The sequence below is a fragment of the Streptopelia decaocto genome, assembly GCF_964273445.1.
Source record: "Streptopelia decaocto genome assembly, chromosome: 3".
Taxonomy (NCBI): Eukaryota; Metazoa; Chordata; class Aves; order Columbiformes; family Columbidae; genus Streptopelia; species Streptopelia decaocto.
The window spans coordinates 5,084,002-5,104,682 of NC_138656.1; the positions used below are offsets into that span (position 1 = coordinate 5,084,002).

The 20,681-nt window shown below is 48.8% G+C and overlaps 2 protein-coding genes across 2 annotated transcripts in view; one reads left to right on the forward strand and one right to left on the reverse strand.

Moving 5' to 3' along the window:
- Positions 1-1,684: 1,684 nt before the first annotated feature.
- On the forward strand, positions 1,685-11,318 carry LAMP5 (lysosomal associated membrane protein family member 5). The gene is made up of 6 exons (XM_082048893.1): positions 1,685-1,830; positions 2,098-2,270; positions 2,529-2,660; positions 2,744-2,849; positions 4,373-4,561; positions 10,190-11,318. The coding sequence occupies exons 1-6, from the start codon at positions 1,791-1,793 to the stop codon at positions 10,366-10,368; spliced, it is 819 nt and encodes a 272-aa protein (XP_081905019.1). The 5' UTR covers positions 1,685-1,790; the 3' UTR covers positions 10,369-11,318.
- Positions 11,319-18,655: 7,337 nt separating this feature from the next.
- The window catches only part of PAK5 (p21 (RAC1) activated kinase 5), a gene marked incomplete at its 3' end in the record, with an annotated part of 41,656 nt that continues 39,630 nt past the window's right edge, over positions 18,656-20,681 (reverse strand). Inside the window, exons 8-9 of the mRNA XM_082048447.1 lie at positions 19,543-19,677; positions 18,656-18,811 (exon numbers count right to left, since the gene is read on the reverse strand). Of these exons, the coding sequence (XP_081904573.1) occupies positions 18,656-18,811; positions 19,543-19,677 (291 nt within the window). The remainder of the gene's footprint in view (positions 18,812-19,542; positions 19,678-20,681) is intronic.

The following is a 20,681-nucleotide window of genomic DNA, read 5'->3' on the forward strand; positions in this document are numbered from 1 at the left end:
CAGCAAGCAGAATTGGAATTTCAACAGCATAGTTACAGAAATCAATATGTTCCTTCAGTATCTGCTTTTATTTTAAAGAGGTAGTTCCCAGCAAGAAAACCCCACTGTGCAGAGGTGCCCTGGCAGAGAAAGGGCAGCTTCCCACAGTCAAAACTCACCTTGTAATTCCTTGCTTTGCAAAACCCTGGTCTGTTTCCTCCAGACTCCGTTTCCTGGACTAGAAATGTGAATTGCTAGTGAATCCGTGTAACGCCACTCATGCCAAATAGCTGCTGTCCCTTTGGCTTTTTGCAAAAAAAATATCCTTAGTGGTAGGCTCCTGTTCATCGCTGTTCCCGGAACTTGTGTTCCTGTAAATTGTGAGTATTCAGATGTGCTCCTCGGTCGGGTCGAGGGCGGGAGCTTATTAAAGGACCATAAAAGCTCCCGATGAGAGGTGGGAAAAAATATATATATTTTAACGCTGCATGGCCCGGCAGAAAAGAGAAAGGTGGAAGCCGGGAAGTGCGGGGGTGTCGGCGAGGCCGGTGGGGCTCCGGGAGCAGGCGGCGGGGGCAGCCGGGGCTCGTCTGCCGTTTGCAGGGCCCCGGGGGAGAACCGGCAGCTCAGCTGGGCGCTCTGGGCTGGGAACACGCCTGCTTCTCCTCGGGACACCCCTCTGCCCCCTCCTCCCCAGAGGCCGACAGGGATGGGGTGCGCGGTGCTTTTCTGCAGCCTGCCTTGCAGCCCTTTCTGCCTTCAGCGCCGGGCGGGGACAAACTCTTCCCAGCGCCCCGGCACAGCTCCGCACCTCCGCCACGCACCCCCAAGGTGTGCCGGACCCCCCACTTCCCTTTGCCCCATAACGTTCCGCGTAGGCGCAGCCTGGATTGTTTTAATGCATCTTCTCGGTGCTATCGGGACTACTCCCCTTGCTACGTGATGGTATGTTTTGTGTTACGGTGTGTTTTATGGTATGTCACGACATGGTAAGAGGTCAGGTGTGTTGGTGGCCGTTTACAAAAGACTGCCGGCTTTGCTTCTGACCTTGCCATACAAAAATAGCTGCACGTTTCTTTCTAAATTAAAACACGAGCCAGCTATTCGCCTTCACGAAAATTACTGGTGCTTCGTGAGCAGCCGGCGCTGGACTAGATAACCCCTCCTCCATCCCCTCCGCTGTCCCGGTTTAGCGGTTCGCTCGGCTCTCTAGCGGTGCTGCCCCGGGACAGCGGTTGTCCTGCGGGAGCAGCCGGCTGGCGCGGCCCCGAAGGGGAAGGGTGAGCGGCAGGACCCGGGAGAAAGGGGAACCCGGCCGCGCACTGTGCCCCGGGGGAGCCGGGGGGCGCTCGGTGCGGTTCAGCTCCGCTACAGCGGCACGTCGGGGCGGCCCAGGGGTCCCCAGCTCTTTCCTCCGAGGTCCCCGTTCTCCACCGGGATCCCTTCCGCGGGGGTTGGCGGGGTCTCGAATACCGGAGGCGGGGGGGGGGGGAATCCCTCCTCCCCCCGCTGCCTCCGCGTACGCCCCGTCCCTCGGCGTGGGCGCCTCCGTCAGCTCCGCCGGCATCTCCCCTCCTCCTCCCCGCACACCCACACACTCTTCCCCGTCCCTCCTCCCCGCCGCTCCGCAGCACAGTGCTTTTGCAGCCGGTGCAGCTCCTGCGAAAGGAGGTGTTGAGGTGTTTCAGCTTTCTTCCAACCTCGTTTTATTTTTCTTTTTTTTTTTTCCCTTTCTTTTTTCTTTCTCTCCTCCGGAGCGGACCCTTTCGGAGGAGCAGCAGCCGCGGACACGCCGGGGCCAAGCAGGGAGGATGGCTGGGGGGCGCCTCCCGGGGCTGCTCTTCCTCTTGCGTGAGTACCGCGGCGGCAAGTCGCGACACGGAGGAGCCCTGTCGCGATAAGGCAGCCGCTGAGGCAGACCCGCTGCTAGAGCACCGGTCCTGCTTCACTACCACCGGCTGCTCCGTCTCCACTGCCGGCTGTATCGCGACAGGGACGCCCCATGGTGACAGGGGAGCTTACTCCAGCGGGTTCGAAGGTGGTGGGGGGATGTTAAGGTAAAGGCTTAGGGCAAAAGGCCGCGGGTGCAGCCGCCGCTCAGCGCCTCTCTGCCCGCAGACGCCGCGGCTCACCTGGCTGCCGAGCAAGAAGTTGAAAATCTATCCGGGCTCTCCCCTAACCCCGAAAAGGACATTTTCGTGGTGCGGGAAAACCGGACGACGTGTCTCATGGCAGAATTCGCCGCCAAGTTCATCGTCCCGTACGACGTGTGGGCCAGCAACTACGTGGATGTGAGTGGGGGCCGGGGCTATGGGGGGCCAGGGGGCTGCCAGGACTCACGTTTGCAGCGCTGCAGCCGCAACCGCGGAGCCGCTGCTCGTTGTTACGGTAGGACCAGTGCTGGGGCGGAGGGAAATCCGCCCGTACTTTTGCAAAGTCCTTTATCCCCTCTGACGGTATTCAGCCGGGGCTGGGAAGCGGGGGGGCGGACTGTGGACGCCCGGGGGGACACCGGGGCCGCCCCCCTGAGCCCCACTGCTTGTTTGCAGCTGATCACGGAACAAGCCGATATCCCGCTGTCGCGGGGAGCCGAGATGAAGGGCAAGTGCGGCACCAACGAGTCGGAGCTGGAAATCTCCTGGCTGGAGCAAGCGTACACCCTCAAACTCTTCTTCCTGAAGGTACGGGGCTCCCCCCGCACACCCGGGAGCTGGGGGGGTGTACGGCGGCATTGCCGGGGTCCTGACCGGCCCTGTCTCGGCAGGAGGGGCACAACACGTCCCGGGGGCAGGAGGCTTTCTGGAGGCTCAGCCGGATCCAGTTCACCTACGACACCTCTGAGCGCACCTACTTCAAGGACGCTGTCAGCCGTAAGTGCCCCGAGGGGACGGGATTTAAAGCAGGGATCTGATGAACTCGGGGCAGGGGGAAGAATGCAGACACCCCGCGGGCTACGCTCTGAAAAGCAGTTTAACGGGAAAAAAAGAAACCCCAAACCCATCCGACACTAGCTGCCAATTTTAAAGCGCATATTAATTTTTCCCTTTTTATTATTGGCGGTGGTTTGGGTTTGATGTTTTTTTTTTTTTGTTTGTTCGCTTGCTTGTGGCATTTTTTGTTTTAATCACCGCAGTTGCAGTAGGAGAGAGGGCCCAACCTCTGCCCATTTGCTGCATGGCCCTGGGACCCACCCGCGGGGGGATCCAGGGGTCTGATGGGGTGGGCAGTGGGGAAGGGGTCTACCTGTCTGGAAGAATTTTTCTCCTTTCCAGAGGGACCAGCACCTTGATGTTTTTTAAGGTTAATTATTGCCTCAGTTCTGATGTTGGTTGGATAGGTAGGAAAGCAACGGTTCCCAATATAACAATGACATCGACATCAGTATCCATACTCCTACACATCAATATCTGTACTCCACACCCAACAGCCTCCTCTTTTCTCACTGGGTTTCCTATTTTTGGCTTTCATTTTATTTTTGTCTTATTACTGCTCAGAAATGAGCGGTCTTGTATTGAAAATTGAAATACAGTCATTTGCAAGTTGTTCTTCTGCAACATTTTCAAACTCCAGTGAATGGTGTGTTAAGGGTTTGTGGTGTAAGACACACTGGACATGGAACTGTTTTTCCTATCAGTTTTCCTACTGTTTGTGTCCCCAAAACACAGTGGTGGCCATGCCTCATCACCCTCTGGAGTGTGAAACACTGATTGCCTTTCTGTGCTGCTGGAAGGGAACAAAGGGCCGCAGAAGAGCGGGATGTGGAAGACATCCCACATTCCACCTTGCTGAGCTGCATTCAGCCGTCGTTTATAAAACAAGCTCGATGCAACAGGATGATATTTTCGTGTAATTTATACTTGGGCGAAACAGTCACGTCATATGTTCAGGAAAGGTGTTAGGGCCTGTTTTGCTTTGTAGTGAAGTCCTCAAATTGCATTGCTCCTTCCCACTTGAATTCAGAGCCCAAGTGCAGCGGCAGGAGTTGCTGTTTCCCAAATGCAGGGAATATGAGCACAATCTGAAACCTGCATATGTATCAATAGAAACCATTCCTCTGACTTGATGGACTTGGAGTCCTGTGACTTGAGCGTAGCTGGCAGTGGCAGAGCCAGCTCTCCCCTTTGTGCCAGCAGGACCATGCGCTGCAGCCGTCAATTCCTGCTTGCAGGCAGGCAATCCCAGTGCGGGACCTGCCCTGGCTATGTGGGGGTGTCATGCCAAAAGCACGGTCCCATCCCGGGAGAAAATGCTGCTTTAAGAGCAGTGGAGCATGCAGCTGCTGCATTGCACACCGCCTGCATACCTTGTGTTCGATTCGTGTGCTTTGTTAATGAAGTCACATCGGTCCCCCGGAGATGGGACCTGACTTGTGCTGTTTCTGCCCCTTGGCCAGCCGGCAAGCACACAGCCAGCTCGCACCGGCTCTCTGCCCTGGTCACCCCAGCTGGGAAGTCCTACGAGTGCCAGGCACAGCAAACCATCTCCCTCATCTCCAGCGACCACCAGAAGTCTGTGCAGCTCTTGCTGTCGGAAGTGCGCGTCCAGCCCTTCGATATCACCGCAGATTTTGTCTTCAGTGAAGGTAAGACGCAGGGCTAAGGCATGTCTTGCATCCCTGAGATGCTGATGCTGCTAAAGCCTTTCGGGTTTCACAATGTACTGAAGGAATTTGGGTCCTTCTCCTCCCTCCAGTGGGTTGTTAGTGCTCCCTGCAGTCCCTCCAACCCATTCTCTGCCTTTGTGGTCCCTCCAAAAGCCTTTACAAATACAGCCGAGCTGCTATTTGGTCAAAACATGGGATATTGTGTGTACATCATCTTCTGTAAGGACTCATCTAGCTAGCCCCGGCACTGCCTGGTCCCTGGGGAGCCCTGCAAGGCTCAGGTGTCTCCTCTGCAGCACAGAAGGTGCATCGGTACAGCTGCAGGGGCATTTTAGGGCCGTGGCACACTCAGGAAAGCTTGTGGCTGTGCGGGTGTAGGAAATGCTTGTGATGTGCGTTGCCAGCTCCAGTGTGATTAACGCTCACTGCAAGGGTGAAGGAAGAGTAACGGCGACTTCAATGAGGCGCCTTGTGTGCCCAACACACCCGACGCTGTTCCTTCCCTTAGGTTTCTTTAATGTTGATGGTGGATAAAAGAATGTGAGTTAACATGTGGTGTTCTTGTCCAAGGGTTGGACTGAAGTCAGCAGTAAAACTGCTACGGGGCAGAATTCCTGCAGATTTTGCCTTCCTTTATCCTAAGGAACCCCTGGTGCTCCTCCTCCCCAGCCGCCCCCTGTCTTTCCATCAGGTTGGATGAGGGATTATAAACATGCTCACCTGAATTAGTGCTTTGAGACTAGTCCCCTTTTTATAGTGCTATCTTAACAAATTAGTTAATTCCATTATTGTAACAAGATGCAAATAAAATTTGTTATAGCCAAACCTTTTAATAACGAGCTAGAAAATGGTGGTGTTATTTTCAAGCCTAGCATTAAAATCATGGGGCTTTATTATTTTGCGTGTGGGAAATATTTTAGAACACAATAAAAAACCAGCACTGACTACAGAGCCGAGCACTTAAGCTCATGACTCACATTCCTCTAACTGATGTAGTAAATATATGCTATTATGTACACTGGCTCTGGCAGAGCCTTGTGTGGCTGAATTACTCACGGCAAGGCCAGTGTAGTACGGAGTAGGTTTTATGCATGAGCAGAAATCATTTTTTTCTCTGTTGAATTAGTACCACATTTTGTGTAGGTTACAGAGAGAAAAAGATAGAATTTTGTATTTTCCTCTGATTTTTTCTTGGCACACGTCGATCCTCTCCCTCCTCCTGTGGATCCAGGCTTCCTGCACTCAGGGTTTGGCTGGGCAGACCCTGGAGGCTGAGAAAAGCATCTTTAAAATATGCAAGTCTGGACTGGGTTTTACCTGCTGTGTCTCTGTGATACCAAACTTGTCAAGTCCAAGAGCTCACAGTTAAAACACACAAACTCGGGGTTCATTGCAAAAGGGACCTACCTGCCTTTTTCATTATATGCTCTTTTGTATCAGGCAGTAAATTAATTTGTTGTGGCTTTTTTTGTTGTTGTGTTGTTTTTTGACTTGGTTTTCTTTTCTCTTATTTGTTGTTGTAGTTTAGGTGGATTTTTTTTCTCCGTGGTATGAGGAGACCCCTGTTGGTTTAGCAACCTTTAAACATATGTGGGGGATTTGTCCTTCCAAGAAAAGCATGGTTTCTTTTTTTGTCAAGCTATCTGGGTTTTTTTTGTTGTTGTTCTAGTTATTAACTGACGCTTCTCTTTGTTGAATTCCACTGCAAAGAGCACCTGGAGAGGACGGTCAGGAATACCCAAGAGGTGGTTTGTTAGTGAGGCTTCTCCAAGTGCCACGTCCCCACCAGCCCTGCAGACCAGCGTGTCCTCGGCACATGCATGGCAAAACATGATCCTTTGTGGGGTCTGCCAAGCTTAAATTACAGTAATTAGCCTTCTCCTTTTTGGTTCATTAATTTCCCATTAGGTAAAATTCCTATTAATTATGGACAAGCTATAGAACATTTTAAAATATTTTAGAATAGAGAAAGAGACCCGCTAGAGCAGAAGAATTGCTGAGATGCAGGAGGGTCAGGGCCCTTTTACCGCAAAGAAATAGGAGGAAAGGTTTTGTCATTTGTCCTGATACTGTCTGGTCTGGAATAAATTAAAAAGCTTGTAGGGAGTGATTAGATTGCTTTTATTTTTCGAATGCTTAAACTCATGTTTAAAAACTCATTAAACTCATGTTTAATCATGCTAGATTTTTTTTTTAAAGACATTGCTTCCAACCCTTACAAAAACATACACACACACATATATATATATAAATGTACATACATCTCTCTACATATTAACCTTTTAAATACAGAAGCAGCAGAATGTTTTTTCCACTCAGATCTTGGGAATTATTTTTTCTTAATACAGAAGATGTGTGCACATTTTTCAGCTTAAAAGAGCAGTAAAAAGAGAGCTGAATCAAGAGAGTGTGAGAAGAACATTTAAATTGGCAAAAGACCCCCACAAAAATTGTCAACTCTTTTGATTTTAATCAAAATCATGCAAAATCCTGATACAACATTAGGGACCAGGATCCCGGGAGACCTCGTCTCCCTCTGAGCCGTCCCAAGCAAGGGCCCCATTTTCTCAAGGGCCCCATTTTCTCAAGGGCCCTTGGCACCAAGTAGCTCCTCTTTGCAAGGTATGTGGCCACATTTTAAAAAGCACTCAGTCTTTTTTAAGCCAATAGCTTACAAATGTCTATCTAAAATCTCAGACACAATCGGGCTGTTTTTCCATCCCTTTGAACATCATTTCTCAGGCTTGGCGATCGTGACTGTGGGAGACTGCTGATTTTTTTTCCTTCTTTGCTGCTATTTGTTCTGCAGAAGGATGCTGAAACAAGAAAATGGGCCTGTTGGGTGGGTTTGTAGCCTAGTACTGAAATTGGATGAGCACTCACCATAGAAACCATGTGGGTACGTGAGCCTGGGTCCTGTGCGGTGCTGGAGGAAGCGCAGCACAAAAGAACAATGAGGAACGCACCTCAGCGCCTCCGTTGTCTCTGCCCGCAGCCTTTGTTCAGCGGGACGGGGACCGGGGCTGGGGGGTGGCACCCTCCGGGAAAGGGGTGACCCCACTGGCTTTGGGATGCAGCAAAACTCCCGGCATCACCTGAACTTTTCACGTAGTTAAAATTTGCCAGAGAGCTTTTTGTTTTAATGGACTGAGGGAAATGCTGCGATCCCCGTGACTTGAAGCAAAATACTCAAGAAAATTTGATGGAAAGGGCTGTTTTCCTGCAGAAGGCATTGATTTAAAGTAACAGCAGTTCCTGGTGTGACAGTGTTTGATTTGCTGTGCGTCAACCAGCCCACCTGCCCACACTGTGCTTGATGGGGTTGAGTGTCTGAATTTGTGTCTGCCGCGGACTTTATGCAAACCCTCCTCCCCTCCAGCTCTCCCTTTGCATTTTCCTTTGCTGACAGACCAAGAATGATGCCTGTTACCTCCCCCCCACCATGTTGTGGACCTCATTGCCTATGCAATGAGAAATGCTATATAAATGTTAGTTTTGTTTGTTGTAAAATGATGTGGTTTAACATTAATGTAATGTTAAAATAGGGCCGGGGCAGAGCGCTTTCTGCCCGGGGAGGTGCAGCAGGGTCCAGCTGGGGTTGTGGATGTGCTGCTGGAGACTCTGAGCTTTGCTTTGATTTTTTTTTTTCCTGTGGGCTTTTTTTTTTCCTTTTAATCCTCTTTACAAAGTGTCAGGATAAGGAACTGTCTTCCTTGGCTGCTTGGAGGAATTGACACCTTTTTGAGTTCTGATTCAGACGCTTAAATACAGCCAGGGCTTCATGTGGACACTGCAGTTTTGGCCATGTCCTCTGGCACATTTCATGCTCTATGGCCAGTTTGATTTGGCAAAGATAGGAATTCAAATATTGCAAGCAGATGTGTTAGAGTTGGGTTAGTGCTCTGCATCGCAGCACTCGTGCTTTTAGCTTTGCCTTCTTCACTGGCTGCAGACCCCCGTTCTGCAGACACAGCATCGTTGTTGTTTAAGGACAGGTGCCCAGGCAAACCCGCCGTGTTTGAGCGCAGGCGAATGCCCTCAGCTGGGTTTCCAGCAGGCATGTTTCGGTTTTCTGGCACCCCTGGCCATGCAGCTCTGCCCTGTGTGTGGCTTTTCCCGCAGTCAGGTCCAGGGATGCCAACCTGCCGCTGTGTCTCTACCTTGGAGCTGCAAGTCTGGTCAGGCCTAAACCAGGAAGAATTTCACAGAGATATAGAAACCCAATTTTGGGAGCTATAATAATAATCGGGATTTTTTTTTTTTCCCTTTCTCCCTAATACAAACAAACAAAACCCCTGCATTGCAGCAATTGCTGAACCGCCTGTAACACAGTCCTGGTGATTAATCACTCCTCTGGTGAAACAGTGAGCAACTGGAACAGAAAAGGACATTTTTTTTTGTTAGACCACATTTCACGTTTGCTTTTTTGTTTCACTTCATTTACAGCTTGAAGTGTTTCCTGCTGGCATCGCTGCGAGCCTGGCGCTGGGAGGACGACAGAGCTCCCGGAGGTGCCGGCACTGCTGGAGATACGGCCCTTCTGCCACCCCCTGCCTGGGCCCGGGCGCTCTCTGGGTTTTTCCTGCTCTTTTACCACATGCCGTTAGATTTTTAAAGCTTTTGCTCTTTGTGGTTTTTGCAGATCCCTGCATCTTGTGATCAGCTGCCTGGGGAACCCATCTGGACGGTCTTTAGCGATGGGAGGAATTAATGGTGCCCTTTGTATCTGCTCATGTAACATGCAGCCTTTTTTTACCTTTTTTTTTTTTTTAAGTAATTGCTGTTTTCATTGTTTCCAGCACAATTGTACCGTGAAGAAGATGATCCAGGGGCCAGCGCACAGCCCTCCTGCACCCCCATAATTTTCTTTGTATTTTGTTTTCCAGAGTTGGCATTTTTCATCATTTTGGTCTGGCAGCCCCATCTTGGCAGCATCAGCTCTGCCTGTCCCCCGGCACGGATAAGCAAGAGTCACGCAGGGAAAAGAGTGAATTACGATCCTGTCATTCGGGCCTACAGTAGACTCTAGAAGTGTAAGGGAATTGAACCAGGGTTGCCAGTGTAACGTGTTTCCTAACCTTGGTAGCCATGCCTTTGCAAGCTGTCTAGAGAAGTGTTTTCCCATCATAGCTGTGGTTATTATTATTTTCTAGTGGTTCATTAGAGTATGACGAGGACTTGTAGGCCAAAGAGAAAAACGCTGGGGAGGCTTGTTTTGCTTCTGCTCATCAGCCACCATCAGGACACTTGAACTTCCACTGTCCTGGTCCCAACAAGGCCATTCCTGTCCTGGTGTGGCAGGGGCCTGAAGAGGAGCTTACAGGCATGAAAGGTTTTTTCCCCAGTGTCAGCTGGTTTGGTAGATGTCACCTCTCCCTCCAAACCCTGCATTGTGACTGTGATTTCACTTTTACTCCAGAGCAGCCGATGTTCTCCCTGGGACTCCGATGACAGTTGCTGTCTCTCCTTGCTGCTGTGGCTATTTTTGCTGTGCAGGGACCCCTGGCACAGAGCCATGAATCCAGGGAGGTCCATTCACCACTGCAGCACTTCAGATTTGCAATATCTCATTCATTTCTCTCTTTCCTTCCTTTTCTTTCCCTGCAGAACACAAGTGCCCAGTGGACCAGAGGGAGCAGTTAGAAGAAACCCTGCCTCTGATCTTGGGCCTGATACTGGGATTGGTTATCGTGATAACCCTCTGCGCCTACCATATCCACCACAAGCTGACAGCCAACCAAGTGCAGATTCCTCGGGACAGATCTCAGTACAAACACATGGGATAGGCAACAGGATCGAGCAGCCCAAATATCAGGTAGAAAAAGCAAAAGCACTTTTTTCTAAAGGTGAGGAAAGGAAATGGGGGGGTAAGAGACGGTATTCACAACACCTAATTGTGGGTATTTCACGGAGGCACGCACGTTAAGGTTGGGCTTTAACATAATCAGTGCCATGACATAGATTTTGGATTCCAGAGACACTGATTTTTGGAGTCTGTCTGTGGCAGTAGGTGATATGAATACCTTCCTAAACAGCTGGGCTGATTATCTGGAAACAGAAACGCTTCCCATGACAAAGTTTAACACTGGGGCAAAATTAGCTTTTTTCCTTTTATTCTTCCCTTTCTTTCCCCTGTAAGGGACTCTTTCCAGTGTGCTGCTCTGGGCTGGGGGACAGAGCCATTGGACAGACTTCATTAAGATTCTCTAACAAAGGGACTCAAACCACATTCCTGAAGTTTGCACTCATGTTATGGAAAGCATGAAGGCAATACAGGTGTGGTTTGGGGGGGGAAATTAAAACAAAGGCCAGAACCTCAAGCTGGTATAACCTGGAGCAACTCCAGTGCAGCAGATTACAGCCAGCTATGAGCTGACCCCACACCTGAGCCTGAGTGAGGAAAGTTTGTTTTTGCTTCTTGAGCCACATCTGAATTAAACTTTAAAAAAAATAATAATGAAAAAAAAGTATTGATTCACAAATTATAAAGTGCCATGCTACTGCAAGTCAACTGAGAAATGCTTCTGGCTGGACATCCTGCACGTATCGTGATTGTTGTTGAGATGTTACATTGCTACCTGCAACTGGTATTTTCATAATGAAGCAAACAAAAAAGAGAAACCAGAAATGTTAAAGTTACTATGCAGATTATTCAGGTGTAATCTAATGTAACAGAAGACAATATAAGGAAACCCTTGAAATCTAACCTTAAATGTAGAGCATTTTTAAAACGAATTAAAACATGTACATATATAATGCATTATTTGCCTCCTTATTTTGAAATGATATAATGCTTTTTACTAACTCCATGATATCTAATGGAATCAGTACAAAAGTACATAGTCCGAATGGTTGTTAAATGTAGGATTTATTCTAGCAGTATTTTGGTGCAGATGGTTTGGCGAAGACATGGTGGTGGCTCAGTATTCTGTAGTTTGTTCCTTATTTCTAATGTTGTTCTAATCTCCTGGCTGGTTCTTTCTTATATGTTTTGTGGGCAATGGTGTGTCCAGTTCCCCCTGAGACTTCTGACTTCCCTTGGCTCTGATGGTACCACAGCGAGAGTTAGTTCAGAGCTTGTGTTGATTCAGGCTATGGAAAATACATTCTTGTTCTTGAACTGATTTGGTCCAAACAGGGGCTCATACAGACTGTCTTTTTTCAGCTTAAAACTGGTGATAAGCAAAGAAAAATAGTAATTTAAACATTGAGAAGTGCAAGAGGAGAAACTTAACTGCTTTTTAATGCTGCAGCCTCCTCCAAAATGTATGAGGTTTTTTGATAAAGGTGGATGCAGCAAGAGCCTTCCTTTAGTCCTGTCTTATTCCTGGTCTCATTTCTATGTTATGCTCAGCTCTCTTTGTTTTCTCATTTGGATGTAAGATACAAAATTATGGTGCTAATGATGCTTGTGGCTTTGCCCTTTTCTGTTAAAACTCTAGTGAAAGTGTTGTGGGCAGGCTTTAGGCTGACCAAGTGCCACTGCCTACAATGAGCTGATTAGTATTTAAAAGAACACAAAATCATTGAGAGGCAGCCGGAAAAAGCTGTAGGTAGCAGGAGGGCGAATAAAAGGATTAAGGTTCATCCTTAATAGAGAGGGGCCATAGTTATCAGCTTTGTCCTGCCTCGCTCTCATCTGCCCTCCAGCCAGAACGGCTTTCCCAGCCAGCTCCCGCCAGCCCCAGCATCTGCTCCTGTATTTGACATCCAAATACAAGAAAATAGAAAGGGAAGCAAACAGCTGAACTGCAGATGCCAAAGGAGCCACTCCATTGTCATTTGTCTTCTTAATGGCACATCTGGGCAAGGCAGTGGCAGGATGGCGTGGTTGAGTGGGTGAGCAGCAGTGATGCAGGACACAGGGATGGAAATTGCTCCGAGCTGGAGACATCCCGGTCAGGAAGAGACCGGTCCCCTCCCGGCTGGGCTCCTCCTGATGAGCTGCAAGTCTTTGGTGTCAGCAGGAGCAAGTTCTGCTGGTTCAGTTGAGTATAATTAGAGGTATAGAAGAGATGGGACACTGTCTGTGAAGAATGGCGGAAGAGAATGACTTTGGGGCTGGAAATAATAAGGAAAAGAATCCTGGTTTGCCCCTGTGCCATCTGTTCCTCTAGGAGAGCCCATTAGGGTGTTTTTTCCTCCCTCTTTTCACATTTATCAGCACCTATCCCTTTTTTGTTGTTGTTCATGGTTTGTTGTTTGGTTGGTTATTGGTTTTGGAAACTTGAGTTAGTTTCATATCCACTTGGTGTAACAGGGAGACTCTCTCCAACACCTACACGTATTTGAGATGGAAAAAAAATGCTAATTGATGCTTGACTTTGCAAACTAATTTTAATTCAACCTGCAGTGGCCCTGCAAGGGCAAGGAGCACATTATCTTAACTGCTCATAGGAAATCGTCCTTGACTGATCCCGCTGCTCAGGCACTGGCCACTGCACTGAAGTGATGGCATCGGCCATCTGACGAGGGTACAACCCCAAAAGCTGGTGCAGCTGTTGCGACCCTGTGCTCGTACACTGGGAGAACTTTTGCTGCTTTTCATGTCGGATGATGGAGGTTTCCCGTGGGTAGCACTCAGCATCGCCTTCAGGCTCAAAGTGTCTGTAAGCTCTCAGGAACAGAGTTGCATGAATACAGTAATTAATTTATTGGGGTTTTTTTCGAATTAAGATAGAAAATAATTTCTTGTTGGACTGAACTGTTTTCCCTCTCTTTTTTTTTGGGGGGGGGAAGAAAGGAAATAGAAGTAATAATTTCAGCTCGATGACAGTTTGCATTGTGTCCCGAACTGATGTATCCTGTTTAAAGTTATTTAAGATGTTGAAAGAAAAAACCTTGGAAGCTTTTAATTATTTCCATCCTTTTGCTAACAGTTATTTACTGAATCTTCCATTGACTTAAGCTTTCCAAGCCTATTTTTGAAAATAATTATTTATAAGAGGGGTTAAAAAAGCTGTTAAACTTCTCTCCTACCCATCAATCTACAGCAGCGTCTTGAAGATGGCAGCATGGTTATTGGGATTTCATTTGGTATTTAGCTTTTGGTCATTGATGGCTTATGGTGAGCTAGTTACAAACTTGAACACTTGGCTTTATAGATGTTTATGAACGTACTAGTAGAAGGTGGATAAATGTAGGAAACATCACTTTACTGAGCTCTGTTAAGGACCTGTAATAATTAAGCACTTACTAAAGCAGCTGTTAATGACTTACAAAGTACTTAGGATTAGAACTTTAATTATGAATTATTGATGTAGTGCTGAGGAGGGGAGTTTCATAGCCAGTAAATGCCCTGGCCTCTGCTACTAGAATTATTTGTTAATACCATTGGAATGGGTGCTATCGGAAAAAGCTGTTGTTTCTCAGCGACAGGTGGGAATAAATGCACTGCAGTCACTGGCCGTACGTGGAGCTCAGCAGATGAAGACGCCTTCTGGATGAACGGATGATCCCAACATCTGGTATCTAAAAAAACCCTGAAATTAAAGATATTTTCTAGTGATAGTGGTGGAGGAAATGGCTTCTGCAGGGACCAGGATCAGGGCTTGGGAGCTGTTGAGTTGCAGGAGAAGAGACCTGGGAAGATACTACAGAGGTTACCCAAGGAACAAATTCGCGGAGAAGGCGAAGAATAGGGCTCAGGGAACTTTGTAGCCCAAGGTAAAAGGCCAAGTGTCTGTGTGTGTGTCTGTGTGTGTGTGTCTGTGTGTGTGTGTGTCTGTGTGTGTGTGTGTCTGTGTGTGTGTGTGTCTGTGTGTGTGTGTGTGTCTGTGTGTGTGTGTGTCTGTGTGTGTGTGTGTCTGTGTGTGTCTGTGTGTGTGTGTGTGTGTGTGTCTGTGTCTGTGTGTGTCTGTGTGTGTCTGTGTGTGTCTGTGTGTGTCTGTGTGTGTCTGTGTGTGTGTCTGTGTGTGTGTGTCTGTGTGTGTGTGTCTGTGTGTGTGTGTCTGTGTCTGTGTGTGTCTGTGTCTGTGTCTGTGTCTGTGTGTGTGTCTGTGTGTGTGTCTGTGTGTGTGTCTGTGTGTGTGTCTGTGTGTGTGTCTGTGTGTGTCTGTGTGTGTGTGTCTGTGTGTGTGTGTCTGTGTGTGTGTGTCTGTGTGTGTGTGTGTCTGTGTGTGTCTGTGTCTGTGTGTGTGTGTCTGTGTGTGTCTGTGTCTGTGTGTGTGTCTGTGTGTGTCTGTGTCTGTGTGTGTGTCTGTGTGTGTGTCTGTGTGTGTGTCTGTGTGTGTGTGTGTCTGTGTGTGTGTGTCTGTGTGTGTCTGTCTGTGTGTGTGTGTGTCTGTGTGTGTGTGTCTGTGTGTGTGTCTGTGTGTGTGTGTCTGTGTGTGTGTGTCTGTGTGTGTGTGTGTGTGTCTGTGTGTGTGTCTGTGTGTGTGTGTGTCTGTGTGTGTCTGTGTGTGTGTGTGTCTGTGTGTGTCTGTGTGTGTGTCTGTGTGTGTGTGTGTCTGTGTGTGTCTGTGTGTGTGTCTGTGTGTGTGTCTGTGTGTGTGTCTGTGTGTGTGTGTCTGTGTGTGTGTGTCTGTGTGTGTGTCTGCGTGCGCGTCTGCGTCTGCGCGCGTCTGCGTGTGCGCGCATCTGCTTGTCTCTGTGTCTGTGTGTGTCTCTGTCTGTGTGTGTCTCTGTCTGCGCGCGTGTGTGTGTCTGTGCGTGTGTGTGTGTGTCGGGGTGTGTGTGTGTGTCGGGGTGTGTGTGTGTGTCGGGGTGTGTGTGTGTCGGGGTGTGTGTGTCTTGTGTCTGTCTTGTGTGTGTCTGTCTGTGTGTGTCTGTGTGCGCGCCTGTGTGTGTGTCTGTGCGCATCTGTGTGTGTCTGTGTGTGTCTCTGTCTGCGCGTGTCTGCGTGCGGGCGTGTGTGTGCGGGCATGTGTGCGCATCTGTGTGTGTCTGAGTGTGCGTGTGTGTGCGTGTCTGTGTGTGTGCGTGTCTGTGTCTCTTGTGTGCGTGTGTCTTGTGTGCGTCTGTCTGTGTGTGTGTGTCTCTGTCTGTGTGTGTCTCTGTCTGTGTGTGTCTCTGTCTGTGTGTTTGTGCGTGTCTGCGTGCGGACGTGTGTGTGCGGGCACGTGTGCGCATCTGTGTGTGTGTGCGTGTCAGTGTGTGTGAGTGTCTGTGTCTCTTGTGTGCGTGTGTCTTGTGTGTGTCGTGTGTGTCTTGTGTGTGTCTTGTGTGTGTCTGTCTGTGTGCGTCTGTGCGCACGTCTGTGTCTGTCTGTGTGTGTCTCTGTCTGTGTGTGTCTCTGTCTGTGTGTGTCTCTGTGTGTCTGCGCGCGGACGTGTGTGTGCGGGCATGTGTGCGGGCGCATGTGCGCGTCTGTGTGTGTGTGTGTCGGGGTGTGGGGGTGTGTGTCTGTGTGTGTGTGTCTGCGCGCGTGCCTGTGTGTGTCTCTGTCTGTGTGTCTGTGCGTGTCTGCGCGCGCGTGTGCGCCTGAGAGTGTCTGTGTGTGTGTCTGCGTGTGTGTGTCTCTGTCTGTGTGTCTGTGTGCGCGCGCCTGTGTCTGTCTGTGCGTGTCTGTGTGTCGGTGTGTCTGTGTGTGTCTCTGTCTGTGTGTGTCTCCGTGTGTCTACACGTTACTGTGCGCGGGCGTGTGTGCGCGTCTGAGTGTGTGTCTGAGAGTGTCTGTGTGTGCGTGTCTGCGTGTGTGCGTGCGTGTGTCTGTGTCTGTCTGCGTGTGTGTCTGTGTGCGTGCGTGTCTGCGCCTGTGCGTGTGTGTGCGCGTCTGTGTGTGTGTCTGCGTGCGTGTGTGTCTGCGTGCGTGCGTTTGTCTGTGCGTGTGTGTCTGTGTCAGTCTGTGTGTGTCTGTCTGTCTGTGTGTGTGGCTATGTGAGATTCGTGTCTGTCCGTGTGTGTGTGTATGTCTGTTTGCCTGTGTCCGTGTGTGTGCACATATGTGCCTGTCTGTTTCCCCGTCTGTGCATGTGTCTGCACGTGTGTGTTTATGTCTGTGTGCATGCTTTACTGTGTGTGTACATGTGTGTTTCTGTGCACATCCCTTTGTGTGTGCTTATGTGTCTGTGTTTCTGCATGTCTGGGTGCAGGTGCGTGTGCTTGTGTCTGTGTACACGCTTGTGTGTCTGTGCATGTCTATGGGTGTGCATCTGTGTGCGTGAGGTTTAGAAAACAAACAAGAAAACACACCGAATATGAAAGCATTTATTAATTTATTTAACTTGCATGTGCATTTGTCTCACCAGCAGTTGGTGTTCACAGAAAAAAAAAAAAACTTTGAAATTGACAAAACTTTCCGTAAACTTGATGAATACTGTTTAAAGTATCTAATGATAAGAAAGTTGCAGAAAATTCTTCACTTACAGCCTAAAATGTGCTGAATCTTGAAGAAAAAGTCCCCACCAACCCCAAGCCCCCCAATTCAAAGATGGTTAAAAAAGTTGAATTTTGTGGCTAGTATTCCAGTTTTGCCTGCATGTCATCGCCTTCACCAGAGCAGCCTGTTTTCCTGAGTTGTCAAGACTACAAAATAGAAATGCCTCCGAAGGCCGGGGGTGCTGCGGGTGGGGACCGGGAGTCAAACACATTTTCTTCAGTGTCGTCTTAAAATGTGCAAACAGGGTTAAGAAGAGAAAGCAGCGGTGTTCGAGTTCATATTTATCTCCTCCTTTTGATTGTTTCTCTCCCTTCAAATATGCTTTACCTTTTCAAGGGCAATACTAAAGGAGCTGCTGTACTACTGGCAACTCTTTTGTCCTGCAGGAAGATCTTTAAGCAACAGCTCCTGCCAGGTGTAGATGTTTGGTTATAATTTACTACAATAAATAACAATTAACTTATTCACTATGAAATGCCATAATAAGAAAGAAACTAATTGTGTTTTCACAAAATTGGCTTTGTGTTTCTTAATGAGATCGTAAAATGAGGTCAGTAAGAAAAAAACCTTGAAAAACATGGCTTTCATATTATACATAATTCAAAAGAATCATTAATAAATAAAATTCATTTATCATTGAAATCATTATGAAGCACTTCTAAAAATTTTAAAGGCAAATCTAGTTAGGCCTACAGTTAACATGCAAAGTCATCCAACAAATAACACAAAATTGTACCGCAGTAGTCAACTGTTGCATCAACATTCAAAAAGGTCTAGACAGCAGCACGACTTCTTCTATATGGCAAACATCTCGTAACGCATCACAACGGTCCGTCTGAGCTTTGGAGGGTCCCATGGGGTGGGCGGATGGACAGACAGACGCCTGCCATCCCCTTCCACTGCCAGAGCGAGACAGGAATACCGGAGATCTTTGTGCTAACAAAACTGAGCTTGTGGTGGCAAAGAAAAGAAGGGACCGCCACGGTGTGAGAAGACCCTTGAGTAAAGGTGGGGTGGGTGTTAACATCCTACCACCAGGGAGATGAGAGACACCCTGATGCCCACGACCATTCACCAGCAGCGCTGACTGATTGATTGATTGACAGGGTGTCCCTGGTAGTGCCGGCTCCATCGCTCTCTGAGCCACCGTGGCTCTCCTCACTGCAAAGGAACATCTGGAAAACTTTCTAACTTCCTAAAGGGTGTCGGTTTTCTTTTGTTTTCAAAAGGGTTAAAAAAGGGTTAAAAAAATTCTTGCTAGTTACACTTAGTACTTCAACTAACACAACAGTTACATGACAAAGTACTGCAAGTTATCAAAACATACTGTACAGAAAATTACAAATTCATTGCAAAATACATTGCGCTGCTATGACTGAGATAAAAAGTGCTTTTTTTTTGTCAGAAAAGTGTTCTTCTGAAATAGAAGTGCCGTAGCCTGCAATAAAATTCTGGTGTTTCACTCTGGTTGTGCTATCCTCTATTAATTACCTTTCCAACCTTGTTTGCGTTTGGTGCTTTCCGCCTGGATGGCCGAGACGATGACAGCGCAGGGGAGCGACGGTCCGTGTTGGACGCTCCCCGGTCCCTCGCAGCCCCCGAGAGCACCTCCCCGGGTTTTTACACACCACGGCACTGCCGCAGGGCTGGTTTTCCTCCACAAGGTTTCGCTCATCCCAGCCCGCGGTTCCCACACGACTGCTGGGATTCCTGCGTGGACTTTGCACTAACCTCCTCCCAAAAAGTTGCCGGCTTCAGCGGTGCCTGTGCTGCCTCATGAGGGGCACGATGCAAGAAGGAGGCCCAGCCAGTTTGAGGAATGGGTGTCTCAGCAGTTCCTGCGCCGTGGCTCTCTGCGAGGGCTCCCGCATCAGCATCGAGTCCAAGAAGCCCCGGAGTACCGAGGAGACCTGCAACATCACACTGGTGTTAGGGGTGGGCAAAGACACCCGTTTCCAGCCTGTGCTGGGTCTGTGCACTGTACTTGGGAAGACAAGGGACACCCTGAGCTTTCCTGTGGCAATAGATGTACTGAGCTGAAGGGCTGCACATCTTCTAAGGGCCATTAATACTGAACATACTGAGGTATCAGTGGGGCACAAACCAGCACACTATGCACATGATTTGCGTGTGGTGGGTGAGAAAAGCAATAATGCACTGAGGGCTCAGGTCTTTTTCCTGCAAGCACATCCAAAATGTGAGGTAGCCAAAGGCTTTGGCCCTGGGCATGGATGTACCAACCCACCCACAGCAGGGCGCATGTGCTGAGTTGCTCTGGTCCTCAGGGAGGGTGGGAAGCACAGGGAGCACGAGGCTCTGCACAGATCCCTGCTCTGTCACTCACTGCCAATGCAAAGCCAGGGCCGGGCACAATAAAAACCAAACAACACAACTACTAACAAACAAACAACACAACTATTAAAAACAAACAAAACAAAACAAAAACAAACAAAAAACCACACAAACAACAGTTTGCTGGTGGCTTTGGCCTCCTGTCCTCCCCACACAACACCAATGTAGGGCCCAGGGCTCAATGTGGTAGCTAAAGATGCAATTTATCCTTTGTGCATGCAAGTGTGTGGCTATGATTCTATTAAACACCAGTATATGCAAGGTCCTCATCACCTATGGCAAGTCTCACCTTGTGCATGTCCTTCACTCGGGCCGGCAGGTTGTCCCGGATTCGGCGCATGGCCTGCAGCGGCGGCTCATTGAAGTAGGGCGGCTCACCGTCTATCATCTCGATCACCATGATACCCAGGGACCAGATATCCACCTGTAACACAAAGACCCTTCATAAACACAGCTGGTAGCGCAAAGGTGGGGCACAGGTTCAGCACGTGGGTTTGTACAAACCTCTGAGCTGGCCCATGCTGTTGTACCTGGTATCTGTGGCCAGTCTGGTGAGCCACCACCGTAAATCTTTCTCGCTTAACCAGCCCACAACAATTTTTTTTTTTCTTGTGAGCAGTCAGTGAAATAAGAAAAAAGAAGAAATAAATTAGAAATTACTTGCAAACCCCGGTGTGCAGCGAGTTTAGGTGCTGGGCAGCGGCAGCACTGCTGGTTTGCGGGCTGGCTGCACCCTGCGGCGCTGCAGTCAGCTGTGCTGCTGTGCACCCCGGCAACCTTCAGCCCAGGTTGGTGCTGCAGTGCTACAGAAAGGTGCGGCGAGTGGGAGAGCAGAGCAGAATTCAGCTGCGCTGAAATCAGTTCCTCTGTTTGCCCTGAATATTAAAGACTACACAAACCCCACCTGAGACTGCAAGGCAGTTACTACACCTGGGCCCATTTCCAACGATCACAGGTAACACATTATATAATCCCTTTGGAAAACGATTCAGCTCCAGCTTAAAAAATGCACAAAACTATTTTTTTTTGTCCTGGCCTGCTGCAGAGCTGCTCCAGAATCCCTGATGACTGTAATTCCAGCATTTGCCAGCCCTAATACAGACACGGCCACTTCATACTGCTTTTGCTCTTTTGCCAACACTATCCTTCAGCTTAATACTTTTTTTTCCCCTCCTTTTCCCTTCTGGTGCGATACCTAATGTAGCTCTAAGTTCAGCCACTTTATAATCCCTTCGGTGTTATTAATGGGCTAAAAATAGCTGGTGCTATCTCTGCAATGTCTCCTACAATGCCACACATCCCAGGTGGACGGTGATGCCCGCACGGTCTCGCTCTCCCTGCCTGCGGCCCCTGCTGCACCATGTGAAGATGCAGCGTCTCCTTTCTCAGGCCTCGCCTCATTTCCCCATGTGTGCATATATATGTATG

Bases quoted from the DNA above. Each gene is read 5' to 3' on its own strand.
- LAMP5 (XM_082048893.1), top strand. From the start codon at position 1,791: ATGGCTGGGGGGCGCCTCCCGGGGCTGCTCTTCCTCTTGC. The intron at 2,661-2,743 runs GTACGGGGCTCC...CTGTCTCGGCAG, and splicing joins TCAAACTCTTCTTCCTGAAG to GAGGGGCACAACACGTCCCG. The intron at 2,850-4,372 runs GTAAGTGCCCCG...CCCCTTGGCCAG, and splicing joins CTTCAAGGACGCTGTCAGCC to CCGGCAAGCACACAGCCAGC.